This window comes from Lichenostomus cassidix, chromosome 7 (assembly GCF_008360975.1).
Source record: "Lichenostomus cassidix isolate B80296 chromosome 7, HeHo_3.0, whole genome shotgun sequence".
Classification (NCBI taxonomy): Eukaryota; Metazoa; Chordata; class Aves; order Passeriformes; family Meliphagidae; genus Lichenostomus; species Lichenostomus cassidix.
The window spans coordinates 30,989,620-31,007,396 of NC_139488.1; the positions used below are offsets into that span (position 1 = coordinate 30,989,620).

At 38.8% G+C, this 17,777-nt stretch overlaps 1 protein-coding gene across 5 annotated transcripts in view; it reads right to left on the reverse strand.

The window, feature by feature from the left end:
- Nucleotides 1-17,777, reverse strand: part of NCKAP5 (NCK associated protein 5) — a 377,581-nt gene that overhangs the window by 160,102 nt on the left and 199,702 nt on the right. For all 5 annotated transcript variants that reach the window (XM_085067072.1, XM_085067071.1, XM_085067073.1 and 2 more), the window contains one exon: nt 10,515-10,648. In XM_085067072.1, coding sequence (XP_084923198.1) covers nt 10,515-10,648 — 134 coding nt within the window. The remainder of the gene's footprint in view (nt 1-10,514; nt 10,649-17,777) is intronic.

Genomic DNA, 17,777 nt, shown 5'->3' on the forward strand with positions numbered 1-17,777 from the left:
TCATATACTCCAGATGGCACTGATTCAGAAAGAATCTCACTCTTTATTTCAGCAGGATTAGGAAACCTCTTACGAGAACCTCAATTGACATTTCTCATCCTGCCAGCACTACAATGGATCCTGAATGTTCCACATTGCAGTCGCCAGTTTAATTGTCTTATTACACACTGCTTGAGAATACACATATAGCACTGCAATAAACACTAAATATGCCACAAAATATGCAGCACAGGGCTCACACTGAAATGCAGGCAAGTCTGGAATAGGAAAATATTGTTCATTATTATGCATTGCTATAAATTTCAGCTGAATGAAACCCAGAATATTTAAAGTATTTTTACAAGGACACTCATTAAAGTACAAAACTAGTGAAACCAGTCACCCATTATTCTCCCCTTTATACACTGAAATCGTCAACAAATATTTCAGAAACAAATCCAAATGGCCTCTTTGAAACTCAGTATTTTTTTTACAATCTACAGTAAATCCACACCAATATAAGAGACCCTCCCACTATTCACTACTGCAGAGGCTTAGTCAAAATGAGCTCTTTTCTCAGTGAAGGGCTGAGACCAGGATGTAAGAACAGAATTTGGCAGACATTTGCCTTTTAAGGAAGACCTTGACAGCTGGATTGCTTTGTGTTTTTTCTCTGCAGAGCTTGAGAATAAAAGCATAGCAGCAGCAATTTGCAGTGCTTGAGAAGATGAAGAAATCCTTTGTCTTTAACAGAATTGATAATCTGAGATACACTTGCACTCAACAAGCCAATGGGAGGGATCTCCACTGCAGACCACTTTTAACACAGACTCACTGTAATTGTGACTGTAATTAAATCAGCCAAGTCCTTTGGCTTTTTAATCTACTGACTACCTTGCTCTGCCTTACCTGCCTTTTATAAAGCAGTAGAGTTGGTCAGAATTTTCTGTTTTCTTACTGATGTTTTTTGTAAAAAGCAATATACACAAAGGCTTATCATCATTACATGACCCATAAAGGATCAGCTTTCTCATGGTTAGCAGATACAAACTGCAAGGTATCTGCCAGATGAAGACAACCAGAGCACAGCAATAAAGCCACAATCAACTCAGTGACTACAAAAGGGCTTTAGGATGAAGAATGGAACTTACACCTGAAGACAGAAAAATGTTCCTTCTGATCAGGTAAGGCAGTGTCTCAAGCCATGCCACACTCATTCAATTAATAGCCTGAATCTTGCAAACACTGATAAGGGTACTACAATTTAATAATCTAATCCGTATTCCTAGAGCATGAAAACTCAGTTCAAACCACACAATTGGCTTGGATTTTCAGCTCAGGCACAATGTACAGCAGGATGTGCTTTCTTTGCTATGTACTGGCATGGAAAAATGGACAATTAAATCGCACAAGTATAGAAAAACAAAAAGGAGGATTAAAAACACTTGCAAAAAAAGGTATGTCAAGTTCTAAAATGCAGTGCAACTTCCTGTGCCAAAACAAGGCTACAGAAATCGCTGTTCCTTGCAGTGCTAAGCCTCATGATCTCACATCTCCTCCTAACCACTTTTCTTATGACAAATGCAGCTCTTCCTTGACATTACACTTCCTTCCTTCCTATCTGGAGTGGTGGTGAAAACCAAGAAGAATAAAATCCCTTATCTTCCTAGAAAGCAACTGAACTGGGATTCAGTTATCATGAAACAGAATGATGCAAAAGAAAAACCTTCTCTAAGGTAAAATGCAAACTAAGAGTGTGGATCAACAATCTAAAAGGCTAAAAGTGATCTCTACGATGTGACTTCTTCTGAACAGGATTTGTAATTGCTCTGCATCCTTTTGCAGCATACCCTTAATTATCTGGCTGTCACAAGAGGAGCTCATTGTTTCATGCAATACAGTATTCTACTGACGTGCTTTGGCAATGTTCTCAGGATTACCTATCTGTAGTTATTATACTGCATGCTTAGAAGATGGATGTTTTCTGAAATACATGTTTAATTAATGCTATTTAATACACAGTTTGACTGGAGGGTAGTAGTGCCCAATTCATAGAATTTGAGATTATGGGGTGGGCACTACACATGGAATTAAAAGACATTAAACTGAAACAATCATTCAAATCAATCTACATTTGCTTACAATAGCTGCAAACTGAAGCACACATTATAACCAAAGATAATCACATTAAGATTTTTGGCAGTGCTCTACAATAAGAGCTATCTGAATAAGAGAGTAATTGTTACTAAATTGTAACAGAATCCCTGTAGATTTAGGAGTTATAACCATATTAGTCATATAAGTTCAGGATGATTAATGATACTGCAAAAAAATCAAGATGGTAGCAATTAACCCTCGTCAGGCAAAGCCCACTTTAATTACTGAGGTCCCTTCTTGCCATAAACCATAAACCAGAGACATACCTGACTCTTATTGTTTCATTTTTAGTTCAGTTATCTGGCACCTTTCAGGAGCTGGTGAGGATCTGCTCCACCAATTTTCCTTATTTATTTGAATAGTTTGAATCATGTCAGATGACTTAAAACCATTTGTCCCTCAGAGTTTCATTCTGAAGAAGGGAAATGCCTGTTCCTTTCCAGGGACATTTCATCTGCTAAGCCTAGATCTAAGCAAGGGAGAATCAGAAAAAAGAGCTCAGAGTTGTCCTTGCTGACACTGATGGACTAAAACCAAGCATCTTTTCCTTTTTAAATCACATTTTTTCCTCTATATGACATATATCAAGAAAATGAACAAGCAACATCCATGCAGCTGAAACAAACTTCTTAGGCCTTCAGGAAATAAATCCCTGAGGACAGACCTGGAGAGCATCTATGAAAATGTAGTATCAGAGTAAGGCATGAATAATTGGAGAAACTAGATCTATAAGCCAATACAAGGAGAACAAATTCCATCCTGTTCTCTTAATGTTTATCATATACCCTGAGAAGCAAAACTCCACAAAATTTTGCATCTAGTATTATTCTATACATCTATTCAGCTTTAATTATATTCACTGCAACCTTTAATAATTATATTTGAAATGTGTGCATGGAGGAAAACACACACCCAAAATGTTTTGGTAAAAGGATAACATTAAAACTAATTTTTTCAGTTGCCCTGCCCAATTTTGAGCACTGAAAAACAAATGAACTGCTGCACAGCTTGTTACATTAGAACAATACAGTGGAATAATTACAAGTTCTAAGATAAAATTAAAATTACCATAATAATTCTCCTGTGAAACAATCCAATCTATGCAGACTACGAATTGCTACTAGGTTGAAAAAAATGCATTACCACCTCAAGTCAGGCAGATAAATAATTCTATTTTCATTAGTTAGGGTGGATACTTAAAAGGTTGTGCGGAGCAGGGTGAAAAACTGATTATATTTGCAAATTATGCACTGGCCACATTCAAAGACCAGCTCTTTACTTGCACACCAGCATTAGAAAGCCAGTTGCACAAATTGTGAGTAAAGATATGATTCCACAAAGGTTTCTCACTGAGGAGAGCAAAAGTCCAATCTGTAGGGCTCACCTTTGGGTACAACAGCTGGACAGGGATATCTTTGTGCCTCTTTTCCCACACTGGTGCTTTCACCATTTCCTTTAGAGTACTTTTTAAGAAAAGCCTTTCCTCCTCCCTGCCTCACATACACATGAAAACCAGAAAACCTCACTTTAAATCTAGACAAAACAAATTATTCCTCTATTATTCTGCCCAGAGAGACAACAGTCAGGAATCCATGATCTCTTTTCCACAAATCTGTACCTCCCATCTATTTAAGGCACTAAGCTCCCCAAAAGAACTTGAAAAACACTTTTTAATGAGAGGTGAATCACAGAATGTTTTGGGTGGGAAAGGACTTTAGAAATCATCTACTTCCAGCTCCCCCACCAGGGACAAGGATGCCACCCATGAGACCAAATTTACAGAAGTCACACCAGCATCCTAATAAGGATGAGCACTTTTCAGGATCAGATTTTATCTGCTTGCAATTAAGATCGGAGTGTAAGCTCCCTGGTTTAGTTTGATGTAAAACCATAAAGGTAAAACTTAGGCTCAGTCAACCAATGAACCTTTGAAGATTCCAATCATGTTCATAAAAGAGAAGTATAACTATGAAGATCATTTGATTTTATGTCAGCTTTTTAATCATAGTATTCCCTCATGGTTTAATTTGCTCTGTACCTACCACCATTAATCTGAATGCACACCACTGCCCATTAATGATACATTTACAGTTTACAACACAAGTTTTATAGTTCAGAAAAATTACTAATACAAGCCACCTCAAGCATCTAACAGGAAAACAACCACAAAAACTGTGATCATAAACCCACATTTCTCTCTGATCCATTAGAAAAGAGAAACAGTCTATAATCTGCAATTGCATATTGAGCATGGGTTTTCAATCATGCGACAAAAGAAACCACAAGTCTGAAAGGATCAGTAAAGAAAAATGGGATAAATTCATGTTGTTTGGGTAGCAACTTAAAGCTAATCATTAAATCAGAGGATCAGCCTTATTTATATTGATTTTAAATGTGTGTGTCTGTTTGACTTTCCAGGGGAAATACTCACTTTGAAGGAATGAGTCTCAAAGTGTGGAAATCTCATGTGAGAGGAGCACAGGAAAGACCACCAGCTGTGAAAGGCACATGCAATGGAGGTTTGAAAACTCCCCTGTAACTTCCATATCATGAAGGGATCATTAATAAAAGGTGCCATTGTACAACACTACAGGGTAGGACAAGAAGTCAAAGAGAGGAGTAACTGGGTTGGTGTGGAGAATAACTCTGCTGGACAACCCTGTGGCTCAAACCCGACTCATGCTTTTTAAAATAGCCTTTTATTGTACCTGAGTCATCCATGACAGATCCTAAGGTAACACTTGTTCTTTGCTGGCCTTTTTCTCACCTGTTCTTACCCAGTTAAACTTCTCTAATCAATTTACTGGGACATAATTTCCATTTACACAGATCTGTTTGAATTACTGGGTTCAAAAAGGTAAATGGCAATACCGTTTCAAAGGTGACTCTCCACGGCATTATTCCACTGTAAGGATTTAAAACCTTTATCACCACACTGCCTGTGTATTTCCTCCACTTCCTTTTTAATATTCTTTTATTATACAGATATTATGAAACATAGATAATTTTTTAAAACAGGAAGATACGCAAACAATATGAAGCAGGGAATTTCCTATGTCTGAGTTCAGAAAGATGAGTAAACTAGACTTAGAAGACTTCTATCCCAATGAAACAGGAGGCAGAATATCATCTCATGTCTGAGAAATCAGCAAAAGGCAATAGATGCAACCTTCCAGAAATATGATGCATACTGTGAGCATAGAGACAAACACAAACCAGACACAAGATTTCCTGAGAAACCCCCATGGTTTTGCCTGTGGAAGATAAAATTATCTATTTCCTTGGTCCCTGTGCAAGAAGCTTTCAGCAGCTAAGGGCTGTCATGTAACACCACGACATGATTTAGCAGTGCATGGGGGTACAGAAATTGGGCTGGCTCCTAATGTGGCTTCAGTGCCTTCAGAGCCCACAGAAGATGGAGAACTGCAGGTTCCTCCCTGTGCATCTCGACTAAAGCCTGGAGCAAAGCAATCCTTTGCTCTCTGAAAGTGCCGCACGGGTCAATATACATCATGCAATACAGTTTGCTATAACTTCTGGTCCTGGCATGACTTCTGTGTTTCCAGTTTACCCTGGTTCTTCAGTCCTCTGCAGACACTCTGAGCTCATTGCTTTTGCTCTTTCTCAACTTCAGTATGAAAATATTATTTCAACCTGATGGTTTCTAATGTGAGAATGAGATTTTGTTTTTGAAGAGAACTGAGACAACACACTCATTGTAGGTATTTCTCATGTGTATGCATTTTCAAAACCACCATAATCATACAGAGAACTAAAGAGTGGAAAAAATTAGGTCTGGTATCAAAAATTAAAAAATTTCTGGTTTACTTCTTGTTGATCAAACAACAGGAAAACAGCCCAGAATCTGAGTGGAGTCAAACTCCATGTACACCTCAGGGCAATCTCCTCTTTGGCCTTAATTTCATTAGTTTAGTAAAGCCATTCCTTTATATTCTGTCAGATGAAAACTATTCACACAAAAGTTCCCTGATCTTAGTGCTTGACAGAGTAGCTATTACAGATGAAATATCTACCTAAGTGTTGTAGATGCACATAAATAAAAATACTAGTATACTCACCCCAACAGTGTTAATCTACAAGAAACTTCATTGTTTAACTCTCTCAATTCTAACCAAAAGACAAGATCAATATTCCAAAAAAAGAGCTCCAGAAAAGCAGCATCCACACCATGTCACCTTAGAAATTACAATGTGATCACTCAACATCAACATGCCGATGCAATGCAAAGATCTCCTTATCACAGCTGTGATGAAAACAGTTGCCATTCCCACTCGCCTGTACACAAGACAGAATGGAGCAAGGGGAATTAACAATAATTGGAAAAAAACGTGAAGGATGTGCCTAAACCAGCAGCCAACCAGTCCTTTTATGCCAAGTGTTGCAGTAGTAATTTTTTCCCCTGTCAGAAGCAACAGGCTTAACCCCACAGTCAATATTAATGTGAGGGGAATAGACAGTCTAATGAGAATTGCACTCATCCCTTTCACAGGAGCCTGGCAGACCAAACAAGGACCATTTCCTACTTTTCCAATAATATCCATTCTTAAAACCCTGAGGCAGTTTTCCACTCACAGATACTGATACCAACAAACAACACAACCCTAACTGAAAGAGTTTTTGAAATTTACCCAAAAGGGCTTTTAAGATTTGATAATGGGCTCTTCAATTACTGTTTACAGATACACTTTATAATAGTGTTTATTGAATTTATTTCATTCAGACCAAAATAGTAATCAGAGTAACTTAAGTAAAGCTACCTCTTTAATTGCTTTAACACTTAATCCCAGTTTAGTCACCTGAACTGTATGCATTCAACAGCCAACGAGTTCTATTGCTTACTGATGTACAGCAGGGAAATGCAATCAATTTATATTGTGTCTATTAGTGTGCTTTTTAGAATGATACTATAAATCACACCTACTGCTGCGGGCAGAGTTGTTGCATTTCTGTTCCTACAGCTGTAGGAAAATTGTGAAAGTAGGGAAAGCACAGCTGAAACCAAGAACAAGGAGGTAAATGTGTGTTTTCTTTTCTAATGTCCAAGATGTGAGAAGTTCAAGGAGAAATTAATGTTAAACTTTATATGAGCGAAAAACCCCACCCAAAAATAAACAACAACAAACACAAACAACACCAACCAACCAAAAAAAGAAAAACAACAAAAAAACAAACATACAAACAAAAACCCCAAAAAACTACAAAAATAATTAATCTAATTTATTCAGAACTAGATAAAGAGGCAGCAGACACAACACTAAACCTAAATAGTGAACCACCATGGCAGTTGCCAACAACAAAAATGGGAAAGTCAGACTGCATGGCACTGCCTTAGCAGAACCTGGGCTGATTTGTTTTTACAGGCTAGGTCTCTGTGCATGTGAGCAACATGCAGCTGTACATTGTCATGCCAAAAAGAGCCTTTTGGAAGCTAACAGCTGCAGCAAAGTAACAGATCTCAGTGGGTTTAAGAAAGAAAACATCAAGTATTTCAACTCAAGGTGAGATTATACTAAGGCAATGCAAAGATAACGGCATCCAACTGCAGTGTGAAAAACCAGCTTTGGTATTAAATATTTTTCCTGCAGGGCTTCTTCACATCTCAAATACACTCACCTCCAATACAATTAAAAAGCAAATTTAAAACCACACAGACACACAATTCTGGAAAAAAACTTGGTTTTAAAAGCCCTTTCAGCAGGTATCACATATTTATCAAACTAACTACTGTGTCACTTTAAGGCTCTGGCAGATTTATACAGGTGTTAAGAAAGAGAACTTCGATTTATTTCAGACTACTAGGCTGAAATATTGCTTACTTGGTAACAACAGAAACGTCAATCAATAAGAAAACCCCTCACCTTCTGAAGTTCTCAATCTCACACTATATGCTTATGTGACAGATTAAGGTTTTCCCACAATTTCATTCAGGAATAGGCAGCATTGCTCTCCTGATTACAAAGGTCAACTTGCAGATTGCTACCAACTATTATATTTCATTCTTTCAATCGTAAATAAAACAGTTTGAAATGTAAAGAAATATACGTAGAAATGTCTAGGTAAATCCTTTCAGTTCAGGAATTACACATATTTAAAAGATTTATGCTCTAGTATATATTCTTAGATTAGTCTATCTATATCTGAAAGACAGAATGTTTGAGCCCAAAGTATCATTCTCTAGTCATCTTCTTCCAAAGTTCTTCCAATTCACTTGATTTTAACATTTCCCCCCATCACCATTTATCTTGTTCTGTTTAATTGTCATCAAATTAAGAAAAAAGTATTGCAAATCCTTCAAACAATACAAAATCTCTAGGCAGCACAAGATTATCCAGCTTCCAGTTTCATTATTTGTTCAAGCAGGGTAAGAAAAAATATACTAATTTAGCAAGAAAGTCTGTTTGCATATGCAAACATCTTAATATTCTACTAAACATGACCAAAAATAACCTTTAATATTCATCATAACAAACAGAATGTTTTAAAACAAAATGGAACATTTAAGTGACACATTCTCTTCCTAGATCTATACTAAAATAACACCACAGCCTGATGAAGCCAACAGGAGTTTCCTCATTGAAGTAACAGGGGCAACAAGTTGCCATTAATGAAAAGTGATATTTAAGCTTGCCTTCAAACAGTTTAGCCAACGTGCAGACAGCCTTAAAAAGAACATAATGCTGATTTAGATGGCCTTCACCTTTCTCTAAATCAGAGGGACAGACATAAAGAGACAAACAACTTTAATTCAAAGAGCTCGCGTCCCTCTGCTTCTCCACAGACCAGAGCAAGCTCAGCTGCAAATAGCAACAGAAGAAAAAGAATGGATTAATTTGAAGATAGTGGACTTCAGGGATCCTGACTAATAAAATAGATATTCTTTTCAGAAACACGCTGGAAATGAATCAGACTACTGCAGTTCCACAGGAATAATGAAGAGTTTCCCTGAAAAGATCTGAATAGGTAACAGTTAAAATTTTCTGAAGGTACTGGGAGCATTGCTCTGGAGACTGGGTCCCTCTCACCCCTTCTCTTCTTAATCACAGCTCCATCACCTTCAAAGTTAATTTCCAAGGTTTCTACCTATTGTAACAATAATACTGTTCTGAAATCAGGACCTCAGGAAATTCTTCCTTAAACAAAGATTAATGTACAATAGAGCAAAATATTCTAACCAGGAATACTCATGGGGTGGATTTGTTTTGTGTATATTACTCCAGGAGTCTCATCAGAATAAGTAAAATTGAAACCAAGGATCAACAAAGAGGAACAACATAAATATAAAGAATAAATATCCTTTGCATTTTTATTGGAGAATTTCAGAATAAACTGAACATTTTATGGATTTTTAAATCGTTTTTTTGAATTCTGCAGAGAATTAATGCAAATTTTCTGAACACAAAATAACAGAGGAGAACAAATTTTATTATTGCTATCAATGGTTTTGCAGTGTTGCCTAGAAACCCAGATTCAAATCAGAGAGGCAGCATGGCAAACACTGAGGAAAAAGAAAAAAACCCACAAAAAATGCCCAAAGCAGAAAACCCTAAAAACCCCAAGAAACATAACCAATGAAAAAAAATAATCCTCCAGGTTTTTTTCACCTTATTAAACTGAACTTGAGCTTTTCAACAATTCAGCAAGGGAATGAGTTAATATTCAGTCTTGATGGAAAGTATACAACATGAAATTCCATCGTCTCTTTTGATTTTTTGGATTGTTTTGTTTCTGTGCATGTGACAAAAACCATGAAAAAAATCTGATGTACAAGATCTCATCATGCATCATGAAAACAACAAATAACTCAAATCCTTATTATTAGCATATGAATGGTTGGTGTTAATCCCTGTTCTAAGCTGGTTCTCTCCTAAGTGGAGCTCTGTTCTAGCCCAAAGCTCTGGCCCAGGCAATGTAGGAAGAGATTTGAAGCCTTTCCAAGCAGGATGAGTTTGTCCAAAGCTGCCAAAAGGCTTCACTTTTTTTCCTCACTTTATTCAGATTGATCAAACCCATTCTTGTTTCACAGAAACAAACAGCCACACACTGACTTATCAGCAGCATGCACTTCTTGAGAACTGAAGACCTGCACTTAGAAAATTATTGGGAGTTCTGGCAAAAGCAAAATCCCTGGAAATGAAAATTTTCACCATTCATGATGAATTCAGTGGATGATGGTGTAAACCTTTTAAGCATTCCAACAATCATTTAGCCAGGAGCATGTGGTGCTTACACAATTTCAGAGGGAGGGCAGTTTTTGCCTTAGATTACATCCATTCAGGTTATCAACAGGTCTGAACAATGTTTCTCCACCAAAGTATGTTCTTCCCATGTTTTAAGTGCAATTTGCCCACACAACATACCTGGAAAACTGTTCCTGCAGCCCGCGCATCTGAGCCCTGCTCCGCTCCGACTCCAGGGTCACCTCCCGCAGTCTTTTCTCACTCTCAAGCCTTAAATGTCTTTCTTCCTCCAACTCATGTATCAGCTTCTCACGCTGAAACACCATAAAAATTTATGCATTAATTTTACACATAAACCACACTTTTGGGGGAAAGAATTGAGATTTAATCTGGGGAAAACCGTAAAAAAGTTAAAATAATTAACCTACTAATCCAGTCCCGTCGTTTTTGTGCAGCAACGTCACAGAGAGAAAAAGTCTTTCAGAACATTCCATCACACTGAGCTACCCCTCCTTGGCTCACTCATGGATGTCAGCACATTGAAAAACAAACACCAACCCTCTCCTTCAAAGCTCTTTTTCTTCACCTCCATTCAAAACAAATGCAAAAATTGTATTTGAAATCTGTGAACTATCTTGCTTGAATGCTGACATGGGAAGCATGGAAAACCATGGAAAACACCATGGGAAACAATCAAGAGGATGACTTGTCACCCATCCCTGAATGTTCCAACCTCACAAGGAGGAAAAGAACCTGATTCTGCAGCCACTGGTTTTCTTGTTTTGGCTGAGAGGAGGATCCCTATCAGTAGAACAGAGTTTATTTGAATTTACTGAATGAAATATTATGACAATGAATATGTTTTTAAAAACTGGGTACAAATCAGACCAACGAGAGCAATAAAAGTGTCATTAATTTTAATAACAGTTCTCAAAGGCAAGGAGCATATGGGTGTTGATAATTCTTAAAAATTAGGACCCAAAAACCCAACCCACAACACACAGCACTACCTGGATAAATCTACATGTCATGGCCTAACATTTTCATTTAAAAAAAAGAAAGAACATCTTCTAAAGGGCACGTAAAGATTTTTAAATCCTATTTCAATACTGACTAAATATAATGCAAGAGGAACAGGGAAATTAACCTAAAAGTTATAAAAAATGCTCTTGCAATTAAAAAAATGTATTTACAGCCTTTCCCATGTGACCCTGTTAAACGGAAACAAAATGAAATTAAATTTTATCCTTGTGAATTTAAATGAGATAACAAGTCAATAAAACCCCCAAGCATTTTATGTGGCACTACATTCTACCCTGTCAGGGATGGAATTCCAGTGTCTAGGAACAGGCTAAGCCATTGTAAAGCTACAGTGGGTTCACCACCCATCTGCTTTGTGCCTACAGTGCAGGGAGATTTGTAGCCTGTCAGACAGCCTGATTTAGTTCCATGTCTGACCTAAATTTTCATGACATACCTGCAGAAATTTATACAAAAATTATCTGTACAGTTTCATTAGTAAATAAAAAAGGTATCTTAGAGATAAGTCATTAAATGGGGGAGGCAGGTTATTTGTCCAAATCTCGCAGCTATAAATCTTACTGGATAATAATTTACAATAGCAGTAACCAGGGGACCAAAAATATGAACATTGCCAAGTGGAAAACGGATCTTAAAGACAGTGATAAATAAGCAGATGCCACAAAGGGAGGCTGCAAAGGTTTAAATGAAATATCTATATGCTTGTGAAAAAATAGGAGGAATTACTCAGAAAACAGAGGGGTTCTGTCTGGTTGGCCATATGTAATATCTGGAAAATAAAAAACTTCACAACAAGAAACAAATTACTGGCAAATAAATACATTGTTCTAACTAAATGATCTAATTATTGTCCTTAGTGTTACATAACCATGTCCTGCCAGGTAATAAGTAATCCTTGGTTTCTGGCACAGGAGGAGGAGCAGAGAGTTCACACCAGGCAGAAGATACACAGCAGTTGTACAGAAGGCTCACAAAGGATAACTCAGGCTAATGATATGGGGAGAATATTCACAGCAGTCAGTATTGCTCCAGCTTAGATATTTATCAATGCCAATTCCAAAATGATGCTGCCCCAGAAACTCTTGCTGAATGCTGTCAGCATCTTCTCTTGTAAGGAGGTTTCATTGCTGCTAAAGGGACATCTAGGACCTCCTGAGCCAGTGGGTAACAAGGAAAATGACATAAAAGAAATATAAAATTACCACCTAGGACTTAAGAAAAGCTTTCAGGAGACAGTAGTGTCTACAGAAACTAGCTTAAAGCCAACTATGCAGCTGTCCCTACACAAACTGAGAAGCCACCTTGGAGGAAACTCAGGTGTTACTATGAGCACCTGAGCGGCCAAGTAGACCCAAAGCATCAGGCTGTGCCTGAATCCCCTGATGCAGTAAACCTTAACCAAAACAATGGACTGAGGACCAGAGATTCAGCCATTCCTTCAGTGGTCATTCAGCACCATGACAGTCACAATGATCTTATTCTGACACAGCAACTACTCTGCTTCACTTGAGCACCGTGCTCCAATCCTCAAATAAATCTTCCTCAGGGAGAATAAATCTCCATGGGGTGGGAGAGACAAAAGTTGACACTCAGGAAAGCAGATGAGTATCCTGTTCTCCACCTCATTGCCAGGGTGTTTTGCAGGTTGTTCTCTGCTCCCCTGCCTGTCCTGCACATGGACTGTACCTGCAGGCACAGCCACACTCCTGCTCATCACAAACCCACACCTTCTAGAGGAGAACTGGAGAGAGAGCAGAGATTCACAAACCCTGAGTTCTCCCTGCAGGTCAAAGAGCTGTGCAAGCTATTTCCAGGTTTTGTCTGCCTCTTGCTGACAGGTCAGCAAATGTTGTTGCTGCCATTTACTCCTTCTACTCACGTGGGGAAGTCTGTGTTATCCTACACAAAAAGAGCCACACATCCACATGGGGATTTTTTCTTAAGAAGAAAGAATGTAGGTATTACCTTAAAAAAGTACTCTTAAACAAGCAACAAATTTGCATTACAAGAGCAATAACATGACAGGAATGAAATCCCTAAACATTAGGAACTTCTGGAACGAGCTAAATGTCCAGTTCCAATTCAGACACCTCACAGGCAGGAATTACAACACAGTATTAGTTATAAGAGAAGGTGCTGTTGCTGTACAAAACTCCTGCTCCTTTCAGGTTTAGGGATGAACAACAAAGCAGCCACAAGGCTACAAGACCAGGAACAAAAGCACTGACCTATGGCCCTGAAATCCTGGATTCTCTTCCCAGCTACCAAGATTCTCCTGCATGAATGGGGCAAAGACTTTCCCCTGGGTGAACTGCACAGCAACAACACCTTCAGCCCTCACTGCTGTGATTCTTCACCAAAATTTATTGGCAACCTTGCAGCACTTCTGCCATTTCTCACAGATCTGCTTTCAGCCAGATCACAGACATTAAATACTGTGAAGTGGGGAGAAAAAGGAGTAAGAGACTGTGGCTAGCACAGTTTTTCCCATGGGAAGTTTTCTTGTGTTTTTGTAAATAAAGATAAAGTTTGGATGTTTTGGAACAGTGTTCCAGAACTTGGACAGTGCAGGCCTGGCCAATCAGGCCTGGGGGAAGGCTTCTGACTGACCAATCTGGGTGACTTTTGAGAACTCTATAAATGTGATGAAATCAAAACAATAAAGGTCATTCCTTCTTGCCACTGAGAACCGATGCATTCATTACTCTGCTAGCTGCTCAACAGCGACAAGAGACCACCCACACTTGGGAAGTTTTCAGTCTGCAGGACACAAAACTCTCAAGTATACTGCACACAGAAAGTAGCTCCCAGCAGTAGTGACCTTATCTACCAGAAAAGAGAACTAGATTTTTATTCAAACCCAGAAAATCCATAATGAAGTGTCAGAAGAGAGAAGTGAGCCTAATGTACAGAAAGGCCAGGATTAAACAGAGATTTTTTTTAGACTTTTTTTCTCTCTTGCAAGAAGAAAACATATCCCTGAACTTTGCAGGAATTTTGTGCTGACATAACACCCTTTATAAGCTCCTCTGTGCTAACCCCACTTTATTCCTGTGCAAAAAAAAAAGGTGTGTGGGAAAAAATGAACAGAACTGGTTAAAGGTTTTAGAGTGAATATAAGCTTAACAGAATTACCATGCTGTGTGAAGAAAAGGAAAAAGAAAAGGATCATGTGAAATGGATCAGTTCATTTTAAAACCAGAAAAACCATTGTCATCTTCCAATGAAGTTATATGTATTCCCACTTGCCAATTCCTCTTTAACTGCAGATTCTTCTCTCCATGAGCTCTGCTCAAACTATTTTTCTCTGCTCCCCCTCCTTGCCTTCTGCAGCACAGCTGTACCCTTCTCCTCTCAGGAGCATAACCTTTACTTCATTCTTCCTTCCCCTTTTCAGCCTCTCCAGAGAGCCTGACTTTCATCACATCACCCAGTCAAACTCCTGATAACTTTCCAAATAGGTAAAAAATTCATGTGAACAAACTAGAGTGGAAGACAGTGTTAGCAAACTCTACTGATACTTTCGTGCAAGTACTGGAATATTTTAACGTGGAACAAAGTTTCACAGGCTGCTCATTATGCTCCTGAGCCAGCACCTCCACTTCAGCGAGCTCCTTGCTGTGTAGCTGTAGAAATGTTCGTGTCAAAATGTTTCATTCCTCAGCCAGGCAGGGACATGTACCACACACATTAAGTCATCTTCTAAAAGTTAAGGAAGGAATTCAATCTGAGCTACTCGCGATCAAAACAAAACGCACGGAAACTATTTATAACTGGATTGCAAGTAACGCATGTGTTTGACAGAAAAATATGATTTGTTCCTCAGCACACCATGAAGAGACCAAGAGACACTATTTATTCTCAGAGCTGCTGGTTAATAACTGTGCTCTTGGTCTCAGGACTGACTGTGCAGCCACACAAGTGTCTCCCAGGAGGAGCTCAACCGTTTGTGTCTTCTTCAATTCACTTGGGATGTGTCACAAATGTCAGCACCTGGCTCTTTCACATTCTCCTGAGCTGCAAATGTCTTGTGTGTTGGGTGAGGAGGCAGGAGCGTGCACGGGGCAGGTGGCAGCCCTGGAAGGCAGACAGCAGCACATGGTGCTGGGGGCTGAGGAATGCACAACAGACCTTTGCTTGGGAACAGTCTGACACCAGCACACCAAGGGAATGTCAGGCACAGCGGGGTTTGCCATGGGAAGGCTGACACCTTTCCTCCTTCTCCTTTCAGGGCTATTTCATTGCTAAATTTAAATCTAGACGTGGATGACACTAAAGCCTTCCAAGGCAGGGACTTGGAGTTGTAACTCCTTTACTTGTTACTGCTGGTGAAATCATCAAACATCTCATCAGAACGGCAGGACCCACTTCATGACAATACTTCTCACAGAAGTACTTGGTGATTTCTCCTTGTGAGGGTCAAGCATTTCAGTAACTCAAGCAGATTTCTCATTCCAAAACTCTCCATCTCCCTGTCTCTATCTTGGTGCAAGAGCTTTTCTGTCATTTTTTGTCCCCCCAGGTCCCGCTGAGGAAGCAGAGCAAGAACAAAACTGACCCAAGGCTGAGGTCAGCCCACGTCACCAGAGCATTTTATTTTTTAACTTTTTGATTTATCTCTCAGGTAAAAAAATCATACCACCATAATCAATAATTTTATCTATATGTTAAAGGAAACCGTGGCTGTGAGTCAAGATTTAAAACTAAAGATGAGTGCAAGTGAAGGTGGTGGGGTACACATGCCACATACACACAAACTGGAGGAAATAAGATTCCTCCAGTCTTGAATTTCCTCTTTGCCTCCCCAGTGCATTGTAAGAAGGGGTTTACTACGGTCCTACTAATTATGCAGATATGGGACCACTATTTTTGAAAAAAAAAGTCTACATGAGAATATTTAACACGGGCTTAATGTTGCTCAAAATCAGGCCACTAACCTTCACATTAAATTTTTAACAACTATTTTAAAGCATTTGCTAAAGAGGGTCACAATTTCTGTGTAATTAATATTGATTTCAAACAGATACTTTGCAATGAATTTAAATGATGGGAAGAAAAGACTAAAATATTTTTTGGTTTAGAGTTTGAAGTACCGTTAAGTCATCACTAACCTAAACTGAGTATTTATGTATTTATTTTTAATGCATTTCCTGATGCTATGCCTCTGATACCTTGCCATAAAAGTCATAATTTAACAGACTCACAGCCTGGTTTACAACACAACACAACATCCCACGAGCCAGAGAGAATACAACCACAGAGCAGACAACAATGACAACTGAATGAAGCACACTAAAATTAGTTTTTCTAGCAAGTCACTGCCCAGTACTGTTATGAATAAACATGCATATTCAAAGTATTCAAACCCACTATTTTATCACCCTTGTATGCCCTTTTGAAAGACTGCTGCAGGCAGGAGCCATAGAACAGCCTGGGACAAGAGATGAGAGAGGGATGGTGAAGCAGTTCCATTTTTCAATAATTAATTATGAAATAGTAATTGAAATTGAAAGTGGAATTTGCAACTTGGCCTCCCAGTTGGTTTAACAAAGTAACTAATTTTTTTTATACAATTAATATTTAATTCCCCCAACAAAATGCATGGTGATCATAGCTGAGCCCCAGCTGCCCATGGTCCAAGCAGTTGGGGAAAGGAAAGTGCAAATGTTCTCCATGTTAGAGGTAGTTTGTGAAAACCTGTGTTTGGGTCCTGCAAATCAAACAGGTCAAGGAGTCCAAGGTGGTTCACCCTCATCTCTCTTATACAGAAGGTGGCTGAAACCTCTTGGGTGAGATTTTCACCTCTCTCCAGAGGCAGATGGACCTGCTTGTCTCCCTCCTGCAAAGCCCAGTGCTCTCCCTCCAAACTCCCCGTGTGCAACCTGGCCCCAAATCCAGCACACAGGATATTACAGTCCTCTATCTGAACTTATTTCACTCACAAGTGACAGGAAAGAAATGTGACTAAAACCCAGAGAGCACATATCATTTTTTATTTCATCGCGAATTGCACTGGGTACTGTATTTTCGTTCAAATTAAAATGAGTCAAACTTCAGTGTCCTTTGTTTGCTACTCATCGATCCCTGTTAAACCAAATGTTTCTCATCGTGTAATCAATACTTCTCTGCAAAAATAAACCCAGGCACTGACAAACAACTTTGCAGAACATTGCAGCATTCCTTGTAGTGGACTTTGTCAGCAAGAAATAACATTACCCCAAAGAATGAGGGGAAAAGAAGTGCACTGCTTATTGTGCTTATTACAGTTTTTACAGCTCCTTACAGCTGAGTCATTTTACTGAAGAAAGACTTATTAAATTAGCCAGCTATTGAAAGCAGGGCTTTCCAACAGTGGCAGTTAATATGCCTTTGTCCCTTGTTACCATTTCCAGCTCTCCTGGG